The sequence below is a fragment of the Patiria miniata genome, unplaced genomic scaffold (genome assembly GCF_015706575.1).
Source record: "Patiria miniata isolate m_02_andy unplaced genomic scaffold, ASM1570657v1 HiC_scaffold_11, whole genome shotgun sequence".
In the NCBI taxonomy this organism is placed as follows: Eukaryota; Metazoa; Echinodermata; class Asteroidea; order Valvatida; family Asterinidae; genus Patiria; species Patiria miniata.
This window is the reverse complement of record NW_024037049.1, coordinates 853884-871926: the sequence shown is the minus strand read 5'-3', so window position 1 is coordinate 871926 and position 18043 is coordinate 853884. Positions and strand designations below refer to the sequence as shown.

The 18043-nt window shown below is 39.4% G+C and overlaps 1 protein-coding gene across 2 annotated transcripts in view; it reads left to right on the top strand.

The window, feature by feature from the left end:
- The window catches only part of LOC119741396 (DNA repair protein complementing XP-C cells homolog), an 83512-nt gene that overhangs the window by 28518 nt on the left and 36951 nt on the right, over window positions 1-18043 (top strand). For both annotated transcript variants that reach the window (XM_038217147.1, XM_038217151.1), the window contains exons 4-8: window positions 2283-2367; window positions 4930-5099; window positions 10934-11054; window positions 12353-12445; window positions 15212-15581. In XM_038217147.1, coding sequence (XP_038073075.1) covers window positions 2283-2367; window positions 4930-5099; window positions 10934-11054; window positions 12353-12445; window positions 15212-15581 — 839 coding nt within the window. The remainder of the gene's footprint in view (window positions 1-2282; window positions 2368-4929; window positions 5100-10933; window positions 11055-12352; window positions 12446-15211; window positions 15582-18043) is intronic.

Here is an 18043-nt window from a genome sequence, read left to right as displayed (position 1 = left end):
TTCTTATATCCCAGCAGCAAGAAACTTTACTTGTCATCACCATCACATCTAATTTCGCTCTATGGGTCATAACTAACATTAAAAAAACTATTATCAAAACAGTATATCAAGATGATTTGCAACAAGACATATTTTTCATACATATAGTTGTCAAGAGATGCGTATAATTTACAGTTATCACTTGCGCTCGCGTTCTACATCACATGTCAGAAAGAGCATTACTAATAAATTGATCAAGGTATTGGGAATTGTATGTACAAGCTTTAACCCTAAAGGGGCCGGGGGGGGGGGCGGAATCCGCCCCCCCCTCAACATTTTCCGCGATAGCTTCTAAAAAAATTTTTTTCGCGACCTGAGCTGTTATGACTTTTTAGCCTCGAGCTTTGCGCATCTTTTAATACCAAAAACATAAAAATCAGACCACGGGTTGGCACGTAGCAAAAAATTTTCCGGCGCTACGCGCCGTGAAAACTGAATTTTCGCATATACGTCGTGTACACCGAGCAGAATTGCCATTCATACATATGAATAATTAATTAGCCATAATTCCAAAACCCTTAGACCTTTAGTCATGAAATTTCGTGGGCATGTTTAGGAAGAGTTGCTCTATGCATGTGCTGAGTTTCAAAATTTTTCGTCACTCGATGGCCGAGATCTTAGGGGGGGGCAGAATCCGCCCCCCCCCCCCCCCCCCCCCCCCCGGCTGAGAGATGGTCAAAATAACCCGGCCCCTTTAGGGTTAACTTTAGTCATGCAATTTTCAAACAAATCATCGAAATTATAAATAGACATACAGTTCATCAAAATATAAACTTTTAAGCAATATAAAGGCCTACCTGAAACGGGAGATGTGAAAACACTCAAAGGTGGTGACTGATATAAATAAATATTCCAGCAGCAAGAAACAGTACTTGTCATCACCTTCACAAACACATCTAAATTCACTCTTGAGGCGTTCAAATAAAAACCGTCTAATAAAACATAGAAAAAATATTTAAAAATACGCAGTGAACAGACATGGACTTAGAAGCGCGCGATGACATCAATGAAATGAGATTTGAAGGTTTGCATGGTGGAAAGATACTCAGACAACAAACGTTTTGTGGTAGCTCTGCTGGTCGTCCTGACGACGGGCAGAGCATACTGTTCGATACGTTGAGTCCCTCCGGTTCTTTTCAGAACCACACATACTCACAAAAGAGATTTATTCTTATGGTGTTACCGCAAAACTTATCTTGTCTTTGACATCAATAAAATAGACTGGCTCTTCACGCATATTCAATTACAAATAGGAGGGCCCAAATAATGGGTCCCGACATTCTCCCCTCTTGGAATGATGGCGTCCTGGACATGGGTAATCTCTTCAGGGAAAGGTTTGGAGAAACTCAGAAAAGTATAAATTCATACAGTTTAATGCCATTACAGGGGTTTCAAAATACGCCATCACTACCGGCCAAAATTGACCGGCTACTTTGGCCGGTTACTCGGTGAGGAAAACAATTCTCCGTCAGTAGTGGATCCGTCTCTGTCTCTGTGACTGGAGTCATATAGGCAAAAGACTTGAAGCTAATTGACTCATGTCTCGTGAGTTGCCTATTATTTTCAATTCCAAGAATATTTGTTTTGAAAACTATTATTCCGATGGGTTTTTTCCCTCAAAAGTAATGTATAAGCAGTGCTAAAAAATGTACTACTCTTCAGTTGGTGTTGCAAATAATGTATGTTATAGGTTTCCCCAGATACTTGACCACTTTATCAATCAATTTCCATAGAAAGTTATTTTAAGTTCGTTCCATTGCTAATTGCAATTTCGATTAGATTTGCACCAATACAATGTAGATTCAATTTTGTTGGTGTAATGTAATTCACAAATGTGGCATTCTGATTTGTCCTAGTTTTGCAATAATCGTCTCATGATGAGTTTTGTGTTGAGCTGAACAAATTAATTTCATTGTGTACATGTATACACCATCAGTGAAGCGGAAGGGGCATTCTTTTTTTGCCCTGTCTGTCTGTATGTGTACAGTGGTATTCAATTTCTACCGTAATCTTTTGTAGACAGGGTACTATACTGAATGTTGTGGATGGGTCACAATACTGCAATGGTCCTGAAAAAAACATGTGCCTATGAAACCTTTTTTTCCTTTAATTTCTTGCCATCAAACCGAACATGACAGCCCAAGTGCCCAACAGCACGTGCTTGTTGCTACTAACTATGAATTCTGATTTAAACCCATGCATTCAAAAAAATGATAAATTTATTTATTGTTTTTGTTATTCAGGTCTACAGAAAACTGTGACTGGTCAAAGCAAATTCAGTTCCATGTTAACCGCTTCAACAGAGCTCTTCAGCTTCATCTTCACAAGGTATAAGTACACAATTTCTGTACTTCAACAAACTCCCAGAGACCTTCTGTTTTCCTCCTTGTTCTTCCATGGGTGACATGATTTATAATGTAAATGACATTCAGGAGTGTTTGGATTTGAGGGAAGATATCTGTGTCAGTTTACCTTTTTTTGGCTTACATGTTTGGCGGCAATTTTATGGAAACTTATGTTACATTAAATTAAGGGATCTGCCATTATCTTATATTTATATAATCCATTGTCCTGTACTCGCCAATAATTAATGCAGTTTGTGGGTATCAGCTGTAGCGCCCTGCTCTGTCCTCTACTGGTCCTTGTGCTTGGTCTGTTTAACATGGCTCAACATGGCAACTGCCTGTCTGCTTTCACTTGGACCCCTTGGCCCTTCAGGTTTCTTGCCTGGGAACAACAGAACAAAATAAACTACTTGTCAATCTCTAGGCCATCTCGGCCTGTAAGCTCCAAAACAAAATGTTATTAGTAATTAGCCATGTCTGACAATGCAAAAGCCTCACAGGCTCTTCAAGCCAACTGCCCTTGTAAATTAGCATGGCCCACTTGCCTTGCAGCAAAAGAAAAAAAAATAGAAAAACCTAATGATATACTGTATATGCAATACTATCATTTACAAAACAAATATCCTCTGTGATGCATTCCATAAGGCATCAAAATCCTAATATCAAGAAAAGGGTTATGGGGAATAACTTTCTCAAAATAAAATTGTGTTTGATCTAACATTGTCAGATATTTCTATTGTAACTAGCTCGCCAAGATCAAACACAGTGTATGCTCTACATATGCTTCTTAATGTTGTATGTTGATTGCACCATTGCGTACATTCAATAAGATGTCAAATCTCAAAGTCAAGGAAAGGTATATACAAGGGAATAAATTTCCATACCGCTACTTAATTGGCATATCCAATACTACTGATTTTGCCAAGGTCTTATTATTCAAATAAACACAGCTTTGGACAATAATTGAAAATCGTGTACAAATCCAATGAGAGCTTTTGCTAAGTTCAAAGGAATGAGGATTATGAGGAACAATGGATGGTCCACGATTGCCGGTGTTTGCACAGCTGTAATCTGTGATCACGTGCAACATCATCAATGAATCAAGAACAGAAACCGAATCGAGGACTCCTCGGTTGGAAAACATGTACAAAACCAATGAGAGCTGTTGCTTAAAAGTTAAACTACTGTCGTATAATCCTCGCAGCGGATTTAGTTTAGCGTTCTTAAATGTTATATCATTTGGAAATATATATTGCAATCACCAACGTATATGTTCCGTCGTTCGCCAGATCGCATACAATGTGTGTTTAATTTTAACGTTACAATTTGTCTTGTCACTGATCTGCAGATGGTTTATTCAGAGCTATGGACAGATTTTTATGTGCAATTAAGGGCATAAAAGGGCAAAACAGTCAAGGGAAAGAAGATTTCGTTAGACAGAAATGACAGCTCATCAGTAACATCCATTTCAGATCTTGAGCTTGATGATTACGATGACACATAAGATGGTTATGACGACACACATGATGATGCTGAGCCATCTGAAAATACATGTATATTCACACTCTACAACCGGTGACAGTGATTTCTAATGGAAAACTTGTGTTTATTATTATTGCCTTTCCTAGTTGGTCAATTGTTTATTCAATGAGACTTGTTACAATGTGACAGTTGAATTAAATGAGCCATGTTTGTTACAGTCTAAATCAATTTAATCCTGTGAGCTATTAATAAAATCCTGCGGGCTAGTTAAACACTTGGTTAACTTGCCTGGTGGGCTAGTTGAAAAAAAAGCTTAAGGTTGAGGCCTGGTCTACAGTAAAGTGACAATTTAAGTGAAAGCATTCTGTAAGTGGGTAAACAATTACACAGCTTATCAAAATTGAAATAATTGGAATAAACTGCTCGAGCAAGACATGCGGGTGCCGGGCAGCACGGCATGGTACAGCACAATCCTACATTGCATGAAATTCGCATGCAATCCAACTTTTTCACTTCTTTTTGACAGCAGTCAAAAGTAACCATGTGCAAATGACAGGAGAAAGGGTAAACATGGTAAAGCTGTGTGTTATAAAAAAAACCTCACTCACAGGCATACACATGTATCTATTTATCAGAAGAAACTGAATCTTTTTCTTGTAATCCAACAATTTCTAATACTTCTGTCCTTCTTTAAACCAATCCTACCAGTTTTGTCTTTAAAGTTGTTGGTACAACCAGCAGAAAATCACCAGGCATAAGCCGGCCCTATGTACATGTGTACATGTGCTCATAAACCAAGTGGCTGTTCTCTTGCTTGTTTTACCCAGGGTATTGTATAACAGGTTGTAAAACCATCCCCATGGCTAACCAGACCAAATACCCCAGGCATTCATCAACTTGTGGCTCAGGTTCCTGGGACTACCACAGCAGCAGCTTTTCCACTTAAATTACACTGGGGTTGCTTGATGATGCTATGGCGCTATCTAAAAAGTATAAGTGGCACCTGGAAGGAACCCACGAGAATGAGCCTTCAATTAATTTGTGTTGGTATTTCCTTTTACAGGTTCACCTTATTTGTCTCATTGCCAGTGCTTTACACAACAATAAGACATGTAACGATGCAGAGTTGCAGGCAAGGGCACTCTCACAAGTACCAATCCACCTTGTGCTTGGTGCTTCATCTGCTGGTTCTTGTACCTTCGATCTTAGTTGGTTTTCAGTATTCATAAAATGGTAAGTACCGGTACAATGCTGCCATCCATAGTTTCAAATTGAATTGGGGAAGTCAGAACTAGACCAACTTGGACCCAGGCCACTTTGGACTTAATCATGATTTAATACCACTGTCTATGGGGGAATGGTTTGTATCACCACCAACCACCTTAGGGGCTCCACTCCTGATTTTTCTGTAGGTGTTTACTCCCTTAACCTTTACCATTCCTAGGGCTATCCACAAGGTAGCGGCTGAATGAGCTTGACCAACCTGGGTTCATGATCGGAGTTTTCCCTCTCCTAGGCAGCATGCCTACCCAGACCTATGAGTTCTACCTACTAGGGTTTGATCACAAACCCTAGGTAAAAGGTATAGGGGATGAACCTGTGTTCCTGCGAACACTTTACCTTTTACTTTTTAGGGTTTGTTATTTTAACTTCATAATGAACATGTATCCTCTCTGAACTAACTTAGTATTCAATTCCCCTTTCTGGACTGATGATGTCATCAAACCAGAGATAATTTGCATGTGTACATAAAATATATACTGAAATTTATCATACCTCAACATATGCATTTGTTTTTAAATAAAATAATAATTTGGTTGTACTGGAAAGGTTAACTTGGTGATTCTTAGTTCTGACACAAAAATATTCTTTAGTTAACAGGGCAGTGTGTAATAAAATTGTTATCTGCCTGACCACTCTGCATTTGTAACTAACTCAACAAACACAAACTTCTAGCTCCTATTTTTGTTGGTGCATCCTGCTTTGTGAATTAATCTGCTGTTGAGTCATTATTTTAGTCATTTTGTATTGAAATTGAAGTTTATTTCAACTGTGTTCAGATTTAAATAATGTAAAATACTAAAATCAAGCAGAATCTGTGGGAGAAGTGTTATAAAACAAATATTGAATGCTTTATCTCGTGGTGAAGTCAAACTAGCCTCCCTCGGTGATCCATGGACCATTCTATTTTCCCTCGGCTTCGCCTCGGGAAAATAGAATGGTCCATGGATCACCTCAGGAGGCTAGTTTCACTACACCACTCGAAGCATTCCATATTTGTATACTATCCATCTATATCTATCCATCTATATCTATTCATCTATATCTATATCTATCCATCTATATCTATCCATCTATATCTATTCATCTATATCTATATCTATCCATCTATATCTATCCATCTATATATATATATCTTTTATCTATATCTATCCATCTATATCTATCCATCTATATCTATCTATGGAGTCCCACAGTTGCCTCCACTACAAATCTTCCCACCCAAGGCAAGAACTCAATTCCATACAGCTTGTTCCTCCGTTTTTGATGTCTCTGCAGTAATGATGAAGAATTTTGACATCACGGCCATGTGATGGAAGAATTCTTTCTTCGCTGTGGCTACCCATGCACCGTCACCAGTTCTCCATTCAGACAAGTGTTTGCTCTCAGCAACAAGACTGCTATGTCCCACACCCAACCCAGCATTAAGGACCACATCCCGCTTGTCCTCGTGTACCATCCACTTAATTTGCCAGTTCGCAACGTTATCCTGAGACATTTCAAGGTGCTTCAAGAAGACCCTGGTACCCATGAAATCTTTGGTGAGTCTTCAACTCCATTGTGCGCCTTCAGAATGGACAAATCCATCAATGAAAGCATATAGTCACTGTTCAAGACTCCAGAGCTCCAGGCGTAGCCTCCACACTACTACCCCCTGCCATTGGCTCAGTTGTCACACTTACCGATACATCAATAACTGTACAGTAGTCACCATCCCCTATGGTAACTTCAACATCTGGGATAACTTCAAGTGTACCACATCCAACTTGATTTACTGTTTAATGTGGGCCAAATGTAGTAAACTCTCAAACTGTCTGGCTGACGGCTTCACTGAACACCTGCTCAGTATCCAGCTCAAGCAACCTGGTCTGGCAGCTTCCCAGGACTTCTCTGCACACTCAACCGGCCCATTTGTTTTCCACCAATTTTCACTGATAGCTTGCCAGAAAGAATAATTTCACAGGGAGTTTAGTGGCCCCTTACTATCTTTCAACCAAGTATGTTTTTCAACAAACGTTATGCCAGTTACTTTTCAGATAGCTGCAAATGATGGACGATAGCTTTAAATTACTAGTGCGCTATAACTCGATGTACAAAGAGATGCCTGATGGGCATATCCATGTTTGTACACAAACCTATGGAGAACTAGAAAATATTGTACGTATTTTGTACGTCTATTTGCATATCTGCGTTTTCATACCGGTGCGTCATTGAAGCCGATACGCCCAAAACCGAAACGCACGATCAGCAAATGAGCATTTCATTTTGCTCTACGCAAACAGTGCAACGCATGTGCGTATTTGCTGCAGATGCTTTCTGCTGTGACGTTTTTTGAACTGTTATGACACGCTTAACTTGTTTGCGTATGTTCTACTTGCATGTTGCATGTAGAAAACACTTTCAAAATTCAGTCCATCTAATTTCATTATGTTCTACAAACACGCACATGAATTCAAAATGTCTGCTCCCAGGACGGCTTCAAAGCGTCTTTGCGCGCAAGAATGAGAAGTTAGCACTCTACTAATTTAATATAGCTCTATGGGCTTAATATAAGTCAATCATCCAGGTATGTGAGAGTTTATCTGACTGTGATGTAAAATGCTGCTAGAAGCTTGATGCTCCTAGTGAAAACCTGAGGGGCTGTTGAGAGGCCAGTGGGTAGGCATCAAATCTGAAATAATGTAACCTGGTACACAAACTGATGAAGGTACTTCTGGTGATCTGCATGGATGGAGGTTGCCCACCAGCCGAACATTCAGAGCCTGGATGACAGTAGACAGAGTTTCCAACCAGAAGTGTTTTGGTTTGATGTACCTGCTGAGATGATGTAATTTGTTTGAGGTTTGCTGGTAAATTCCAGAAGGTAAGATAAGGAAAGTGTCTGGAGGTCCCATCTGTATGAGGTCATGGAGAACCATCTCAGATGAAATTTCTACAAACAACCATGCACCTGCTTAACCGAGGCAGGGTATGAAGATGCTGTTGTCATTATAAGCCCCTTTTTACCCCTCAGCCGAGAGGCTCGAGGGGTATTGTCATCGCCTAGGGCGTCCGTCCGTCCGGATGTGTGTGTGTCCGTTCTGACCAGACCACCCTTGTGGGGTGATGTTCCTTTCAGAACACATCACCCCACTTTTTACACAATGGAAAAACATCACCCCAGAAGGGAATCTTTAGAAAAAGGGATAATGGGAACACAATGCTATCACCCCACAAGTCCGTCTGGCTAGAACGTCCGTCCGTCCGTCCGGGCAGCTTAGTTTCCGGATGATAACTTGAGTTAGAAATGTTGTTTGGGGTTGTAACTTCGGTAGGGGGTTGCCCTTGGGAGTAGGCAAGTTGGGTTGGTTTTGAGGTCAAAAGGTCAAAGGTCAAGGTCACCGTGGTGAGTTAAATGTAAATGGTTTCAGGATGATAACTTGAGTTAGAAATGAGATTTTGGTGTCTAACTTTGATAGAGGGTTGCCCTTGGGAGTAGGCAAGTTGGGATTGGTTTTGGGGTCAAAAGGTCAAAGGTCAAGGTCACCATTGTGAGTTAAAGGTAAATGGTTTCCGGATGATAACTTGAGTTAGAAATGCGATTTTTGTGTCTAACTTTGGAAGAGGGTTCCCCTTGGGAGAAGGCAAGTTGGGATTGGTTTTGGGGTCAAAAGGTCAAAGGTCAAGGTCAGCATGGTGAGGTAAATGGTTTCCGGATATGATAACTTGAGTTAGAAATGAGATTTTGGTGTCTAACTTTGGTAGGGGGTTGCCCTTGGGAGTAGGCAAGTTGGGATTGGTTTTGGGGTCAGAAGGTCAAAGGTCAAGGTCACCGTGGTGAGTTAAATGTAAATGGTTTCCGGATGATAACTTGAGTTAGAAATGAGATTTTGGTGTCTAACTTTGGTAGAGGGTTGCCCTTGGGAGTAGGCAAGTTGGGATTGGTTTTGGGGTCAAAAGGTCAAAGGTCAAGGTCACCATTGTGAGTTAAAGGTAAATGGTTTCCGGATGATAACTTGAGTTAGAAATGCGATTTTGGTGTCTAACTTTGGAAGAGGGTTCCCCTTGGGAGAAGGCAAGTTGGGATTGGTTTTGGGGTCAAAAGGTCAAAGGTCAAGGTCAGCATGGTGAGTTAAAGGTAAATGGTTTCCGGATGATAACTTGAGTTAGAAATGAGATTTTGGTGTCTGACTGAGGTAGGGGTTTGCCCTTGGGTACAGGCAAGTTGGGATTGGTTTTGGGGTCAAAAGGTCAAAGGTCAAGGTCACCGTGGTGAGTTCAATGTAAATGGTTCCGAATGATAACTTGAGTTAGAAATGAAATATTGGTGTCTAACTTCGGTAGGGGGTTTCCCATTGGTACAGGCATGTTGGGACTGGTTCTGGGGTCAAAGGCCAAAGGTAAAGGTCACCACGTTGAGTTAAAGGTTAATGGTTTCCGGATGATAACTTGACTCTGGCTGAGGGGTTTCAACAGCAACGCTGTTATTTTATAGTTTGTTATCCATGTCACTAAGTGGAATGGATAATCTGGATTATTTCGGGACTGTTGAGGTGAACCTACATGTAGATTGGCTGTAAGGGACCGGGGTGTCTGCTTGGGGACCCTGCCTGTCGTAGACAATTAAAGGCATTGCAGTAAACACTGGTAAAAATCTAGCATGTCTTTGCCTTTCCTGCTTGGCCTTCTATATCATGGATTCATTGAATCTATTGTTGAAAAGATCCTACCTAGAGGAAGCGCAATCAACCGATCCTGACAACCCACTGATGGGAGAGACAAGTTGTTTAAGTCGAGGGAGTGCTGTTACATCGAAGTACATATGTGACTCGCTCTGCAAAAATGAGTCTGATGTCGCATAATTTGAATTCAAGCTTTCTCGCATTTTGAAATGGAAACAGTAAACAATTTGCTCAAAATTTCGATTTTTTGTTTTTGTTTTATTTTGGTTGTTTGATAGTTTTAGTTCCAATATCTTACACAGAAATGTAAATATTGTAAGAAAAAGAAAAAAAATATGAATCTTTGGTGCTTTTCTTGGTTAGTTACAGTGTATTTGTCATTTTTCAAAGCCTTTTTTCTCCATTGAGACACTTCTAGCTTTGCAAAAACTTGACAGAATGAAACAAGCACAACAATGCAACCAAATGTCCTAGAGAGGTCCGTGATATACCAAATGAAAGCTTATTTCATTCCCATTTTATTTATGTAGTTAACTCAAAATGTCAGTTTTGCCACAACAGACTCATTTTTGCGGAGCGGGTCACATATGTGCTAACAAGAAAGCGAATTCATAAAGACTAGTGCCAGGGCAGTTGCCCCCCCAAATTAAACATACAGGAGACTCTTGTAAGATGTGAAGTTTTTATTTAGTTTATATAATTTGTGTTATTTTACCAGAGTAGCCCCATCATTTGTCAATGAACTGTTCTCCCTGGGGGCCCTGGAAGGAGTGGATTTTGTTAAAAATCAAGAGCTGGTTATAAAGAGAAAACACTTTTTAATGGGTCATTTGCCAACAATTTGCTTGTTGGACTAATAGTGAAGACTAGCCAGCCTTGACACCATGTTAGCAGAAGAGTGAGCATGGTGTTTCCTCATGCTACATGTACTACTTCTTACTGGAATTCTTTGCAGGGTAAACCAACACCATTGCAAATATCTAAGCAATGTATTAATTGGATTTCAAAAACCTTTTGCCTGGTTTGAAGAACCAAGACAAACAAATTTGCACAAAAAGAGCCTTTAATTCTCAAGCGTATGGTATGCATTTTAATTAGAAAATGTCGTCTCTTTTCTTATTTTAGGTTCAGGGCATCGTATTGTGTAGGCAAGACTGCATCTAGAAAACCAGCAAAATCAGTAGATGAAGTCCTTCATCAATGCATAGAGGAAATGTCAGTATCTAAAGAAAGCGACAAGGCCCTTGTACGTAAGCAAAGATGTTAATGCTTTTTTGTCATTCTTTTTTGTGTGTTCCTTTTTATGTTAACTTAAGTATAAGCATTTGTAATGTCAAGATTAACAGCCACTCTTGACAACAGTTCGAAAACTGTATTAAATCTTACAATACACTGGTATATCTACCAAAAAAATACCTTTTCGGATGCATATAATACAAGCCAGTGGCAGAGTGCCCCCCCCCCCCCCGGCGGATTTTTTCACAACATTTTTTGTTTAGCAATTATTTCAATAAATGGTTAGAGAGTTCTGACATCAATCCCAACAAAGTAAACCCGCTAAAAACCATTAGAATGTGCCGTGGAAATGGGTATGTAATGTGCATAATAATCTGCATAATAATGGTAATTTTTGAAGAGCGCCCAGATTCTGATAAATTTAGACAGATTTAGGCAATATTCCTGATTTGTATTTAATACATGCCGAAAGTTTAAAAAAAATCCCAGCATGACTCTTCGTCTTTATTACAGAAATATATTTGATACTACTGCAGTTTCAGACGTACTTGTGGATATTTGCGGAGTGAGTGAATACCACAGTGCAGTCACACTGTCACCCTACCCAGTACCCATACTGCCAAGCTGCATGCCATCTATTCCCGTCTCACTACCCTCCTCCTTTCAGCAGATTAAAGTTAACCCTAAATTTAAAAACTTATTGAAAAGCCCTTTTTATTAAAATCACCGACATTTTACGTGTATGTAAATGTTGAATAAAAAACAATGAAACCACACTTTCAGAATTTCAAAGTTTCTGTAATTGTGAGAGTAAATTTTGAGGGCAAAATGACAGACTGAGCTGAGGTCAGAGTTTCAGACTGTTTTCTAAGTCACCTCACCGAAATTACTTTGTGAGCCATGGTTATGCTATCTCTGGATAGAAGGAGAGATAAATACTATGTGTTCACTATTAATAACAACGGATAATAAATATTAAATCTCTTAATTAAATTATTAACAAATAAAATGACTGGCCTCAGCAAAATCATCTCTCCAGTTTCAAACTTAAATAAAACTGTAAAAATCATTCTTGGTCGTGTGCCCTTTTTTTTATAACAATTATGCCACACCCTTATAAAATATCAAACAAAAATACCAACTTAGTTTTTGTTTGGACTCGGTTCAGAAAATTCAGATGTTTCTGTGATGTCTTCTCAAGGGATCGAATTGTAAGACAAACCAAGTCATGTTTGAGCATGACTTGGTTTGTGTGCTGAGGTCATGTTGTGTCAGAAATTATAGTTATAATGTACCTTTTTTATCTAGATTTGTTTGACAACTACGAGAGCACTTGGTCTTCAAGCTCGCTTGATCAAATCTCTCCAACCAATCCCTGTGAAGTATAACATGCTGAGAAAGGTGAGTGGGTTAAGAATGCAAGTACATGTAATTTGCTAAACTTCAAAATGAACATTTGGCATTTTTCTAGATATTGATGGAAAATAATAGGCTTGCGAAACCTCTGTCACTCACTGAAGTTTATGTGTGGCCACTGCTGCCGATGGAGAGAATTTGTCCCCAACCTACATGTAGCTAGATGTAGTAGTAGAAACATTTATTTCAATGTTGCCATTTCCACACAATAAAATGTTACAATGCCGTGTAAACATATTATACAGAGCAAAATGCAATGAATTATGTAATTGTGTATAATAATGTACATGGATCAATACTAGAACAAATTTACGACAACATTTAGGTATAAGGTGAAGCGTCATGCTTTTGTACCCTAAAGTATCAACAGACAAGTGGACATGACCGAGAAAAACAGAGACAGTGACAAAGGACAAAATGGACAACAGTGAGACACACAAAGACACAACCTAGAAAAACACAAACTTGTATGAGACGAGGGCATATATCTAGATTCATAAATTATAACTAGTTATTCGAATAAACGTAAAAAAACCACAAACTTGAAAATAATACTTTCTTCATCCGTGTTACATTTCTTTGTTTTTTTTTACCTCATGTGCATGCAACAAAATTAAACAAAATGATAAAACTGACAACTGATTCCCCTTGCCAGAGTGAACATTGGGATCTGCCGTGAGCAAACCCTGCTCTTTAATGTGCATGATCTAATGTATCCAAATGGAGTCAAAGCATAACTACACCACAGTCTATCTTTCATCTTAACAATCTTCACGGGCAGATATATATTCTATTGAATTTGTTGCACAAATGAAAAGAAGTTTTTTATTGTATTTTATTTTATTTTATTTTGTCTCATCATTTTTAATTTTCTGTTATTATCGCTACTCTATTTTGTTTATATGTTTTTTTATTTAATCTGGAGTAAGTCTTGAAAAAATGCCATCAGAAATTCAGTTCAAACTAATTATGCCAAGAGATTCAAGTTTTGAGCTTGGAAAGTATTATGAAAACTTATGTTTTAAATGCCAAGATTTTTTTGTGGCAAGCAAAGTAGGATAATTATAAACCTGAAAATACACATTCCTATGTTTCCACCTGCCCTGTTTGGATATTAGGAATGGGGGTATATTGGCATTGAAATCAGCAGATTCTCTACCTGAATTCAAGCTGTGAGGACTGTTGTGAGAACAGTTTGTCAGTAGCAGAGTTGTAACGAGTCACTGATTTTTGTGACTCGAGTCGAGTTGAGTCATTTTAAAGAAGTGACTCGGGTCGAGTCGAGTCATTAGATCAACAAGGTCGAGTCGAGTCGAGTCGAGTCACAGTGTGTGGTCGAGTCGAGTCGAGTCAAGTATTTAGTCAATTCAAGTCACAAATATTTTAACACTATATTATAAATTACAATAAAAAGCAACAAACACAAGAGAGAAAGAATACAAGGCACCAGTCTATTGCGAAAATCCAAAGACATAAAGTATGCTATATGGTACCCAACCAACAGTTGCTAGCTCACGTCACAGATAAGAAGATGTGAAACATCGGTCTTATAACTGGTTTGGCTTCGGGTCTAGATTTTGTTGTTCGATGATCCCTGACAACGTCAAAACCTAATTGCATTATACAAAACTGTTTCTGATTATTTAAAGGTTGGCCCGTCCTTATCCATTTTGTTTTGTGAAATCGGGACATAAATTTAGCCAGCGTTCCACCGAGAGCTTAATAAGAAATCGCCCGAAACCAATGATAAAACCACGGATTGAGAAATGCGTTTTAAGTCTGGTTCCGGGTTTAGCATTACATGTTACAGGTATAGAACCACAAGGTGGGAGTCCGCGACACGGTGTGTGTTTGTTGTATCACTATGGAGGAAGGAAAACAGATGGCCGCTGTATATGAGCGTACATTATTCGCGAATATAACGTGACGTGAACAAAAACTGGCAACGCGAACGGCGCAGCGTAAGTCATTGCAAATATTTTTCACAAATAAGTTTTGCTTTTATTTTTGGGACTCGAGTTGTATTAGCCTTCCTCGAGTCGAGTCGAGTCATTATGATGAGGGACTCGAGTCGAGTCGAGTCATTTGCCCGCAGTGACTCGAGTCGAGTCGAGTCATTTACCCGTCGGGACTGGAGTCGAGTCGAGTCGCCAAAAAATGTGACTCGAGTTGACTCGAGTCGTTACAGCTCTGGTCAGTAGGCAAACACAGCTAGTGTCAAGTATCAAAAACCTGATGACAGTCAGAGTAAACTATAACTGAAACGAGTTCTTTTCATAACCAAACATTATTCACTTCACAAGAGTAGCTGCAGTTGATCGGTGAACCCGGGTGACATTCAAACATCTTAATTCTCATTATTTTTGGGCAGGCTCCATACCAGAAACTGGAGACTTTTTTTGGGCCTTATTGTGCATACTGGAAAATCTATGCCGATCTTCAAGGCGCATTGTAATGGTTTTGAGCTGGTTTTCTTGTTTGGGAGTTGATGTCAGAACTATCTAACCTTTTATGGAAAGACGTACTAAAAAAATATCTTGTTTCAGTTACGTCTATTCAGAATATAAAAGATAAAAGTAACCCACAATAATGAATAAACCTGTTAGTTTAACAGGGATGAGTTTAAGTCTCAAAATAATGATGCCCTCAAATCAGCTTCTGCGGCAAATCTCCAGTTTAAGCAGGATATAAGTGAGCTTCCTTTTTTTTATGTAACTTATTTTTTAATCTTCCACTCTTTTTAATGTATAGGTACTCAGTAAAGAAGTCCCACAGAAAGAGTACTCACCGAAAGGAAAACCATTTGATGCAGATTTCACGCCGAAGAGAAATGTAAAAAAGAAACAAAAAGTGTCAAAAACCAACCTGAATTCAAGTAAACCGAAAAGAAACAGTGGGGCCCACCTTGGAATGAACAAAGTGCTTCGCAAGTATGGAAACAAAAAGAAAATGGGAGAAACGAGTCCAGGTAGTGATTGTGAGGCTGATGTGCTTTTGAAAACAGAAGTACAAGTACTTTCAAAAACCTCTTCTGCTTGTAGAAAGACAAGCAACAGACATATATTATCCTCGGACTCAGAAGATGACTGCAGAAAGGATGTTGTGCCCTCAAATAGAACAGGTAAGTGATTTGTTTCAATCTTGTAGATCCGTCAGTGAATGAATTCATCTATTCATTTTTGATTTTGTTTCAGATCAGATACTAGAAATAGTTAAATATTTTCCTCTGAAGGCGTCTGCAAGAAAATGATGATATTATGTTCCAACTCGATCATCATTTTGAAATTGTTGGAATTTGTTCTGTTTGTCTTTCTTTCAGTGTTTTTTAACAACTTTTTTCCCTGTACAATAAGTCCCTGCATTTTCGTATTTTGTTGAAATGCATCCAGATCATGGCTGTCGCCGGGGGAGGGGGGTGGAGGGCAAGGGGGAACTAGCCCCCCCCCCCCCCCCCCCCCGGAAAAGCACCCAAAAAAGTAGAAAGAAAAAGGAAAAGGACGTGTGAAGTCATATTTGCCATTAATTTAATACATATTTTAACAAAATATGTGTCTGTAGGGGTGTCATTGGGGGTGGGGTGGGCAACACTGGCCCCCTCCCCCCCCCCTTTAGAAAAAATAATAAATTTAGCTAAAGTACAAGGATTTTTGGGGAAAAATGTGCTTTAACCCCCCCCCCCCCCACCCCAGACAAAAATCCTTGTGACGCCCATGACCCAGATGTCCTTTGACTTCTCTGGTAAATGGAACATGGTGGTAGCGTAGGGAAAGGCCACTCATGTTGATGCCACCCATACCATGATGGCTTTGGACTTTCTGCTACTTGCAGTGGTCAAGTCCAATTCAAGCATTAAAATCCTCCATAATGATCAACAATACCAGTTGCTGGTAGAAGACCTCTTTGACATCTGTTAGGCTTGTAAAGTCACGGTGTAGCAACTTACCTAAGCAATGATAGCTGATGCTAAGCTGCATCAGCTTGAGGGGTGAATTGATGAAATTGGTCAAGAATCCATAATCTTCACAGTGGTGTTGTGGATTGTGAAGCCAACACCAGCTTGTCGATGTTCTCTAAATTAACTAGCAATGCATGATGTAGACTTGACTCAAGTCAAAATTGCTTTAAGTCGGTATCTTAAAAGATAAGTTAAGAAAATCACAAAAATCGAGCACGACGCTTCAGTCCCGTATAACAATGCCACACGTGTTATACGTACATGTGTGTGTGTGTATGCACAGAGAATGTGCACATGTGGTGCAACAGTATACAAACATAACATGGTTTGAGGGTGGACAGTCGATATTCGCTCCCCTCGGTATTGGAAGTTGACAAACTTGTTCCCGAGGTGAAGCCGAGGGAACTAGTTTGTCAACTTCCAATACCGAGGGGAGCGAATATCGGCTGTCCACCCGAAATAAACCATGTTATATTTGTTTTACTATACCTCATACATATTCAGCGCCGCTTTGTTGTTTTTTTCTTTGCAGTATGCACCTCAATTTTTTTTTGGGGGGGGGGGGAAACTTCACCAGTTCAGCAAAAGAATTGTATTGCTCACCTTCACTAGTTCAGTTTGTTTACAATGCAGTGCAGCTGTAAATAGTTTGTGTACAACATTCTTTTGTACAGGAGACATCTTAATTGTCCATAAATATTTTTTAGTTCGGCATCATTGAGCTCGCTCGGGAAAATAACGCGCCGTGCAACCATCTCATCGTGTGTAACTCGTTTGGGTGATGTTCGCGCGTGCTTACTACTCCCGTGCGACAGTTCCACGATTGCTTGTAAAGCGCATGTTTAGACTGTCGCACGGGTAACCCGTGCGACAGTCTACTACGCATGCGTATTTACCCTGTGCGTGAATCCTCACGCGCGCGCTTGGTAAACAGCAAAAATAAAATCTGGCACGTGATGGTGAATTGACCAGTGAGTGTTCGGCTCTCGATCATGAATATGTATGAGGTATAGTAATTAGCAATTCCGACTTGATCAATCTGCCATCAGCACCCCCACTCGCGTGTACACGCATTTATTCATTGATGCATATGCAACACCATCACCATGCACATGCAGCAACATCACTTGACCAATCAAAGTAACCAGTTTTTGAAGGCTTGTTCATTATTTTCAGCAGGTATGGCAGGCTGGATAACAATCTGCAAGAATTTTAAAAACATAATATTAATTCGTGGATTTGAAACACATAAATATTCAGGTAATAATCCCAAGATCAGATGTTCTTGAATTGAAATTATAAAGAACACGGTTTTTATTGTTGAAACCAATATGAAAGTGTGTTCCTACATTCAAATCCTGTAATCATGGTCCCCATGGTTTTAAAAAGAAGTTCAAGTTTAAATACTCGAAGGATAAAAATATGCAAGCTTCAAGAATGCCTTTTCATTATAAAGAATTTAGGATTGCTAGAAAGACACCATGTGAAATGTGCATATATGTATAAGATCAAAGTTGATCTACATTGGAGTTGGCCAGGGTTTGAGTTGGCCCGAGTCCAAGTTGGGCTTGGTTTCAGATGGTTTGGGTCCCAATTGTTCTTGGTTTAAGATGTCTGGATCTGAGTTG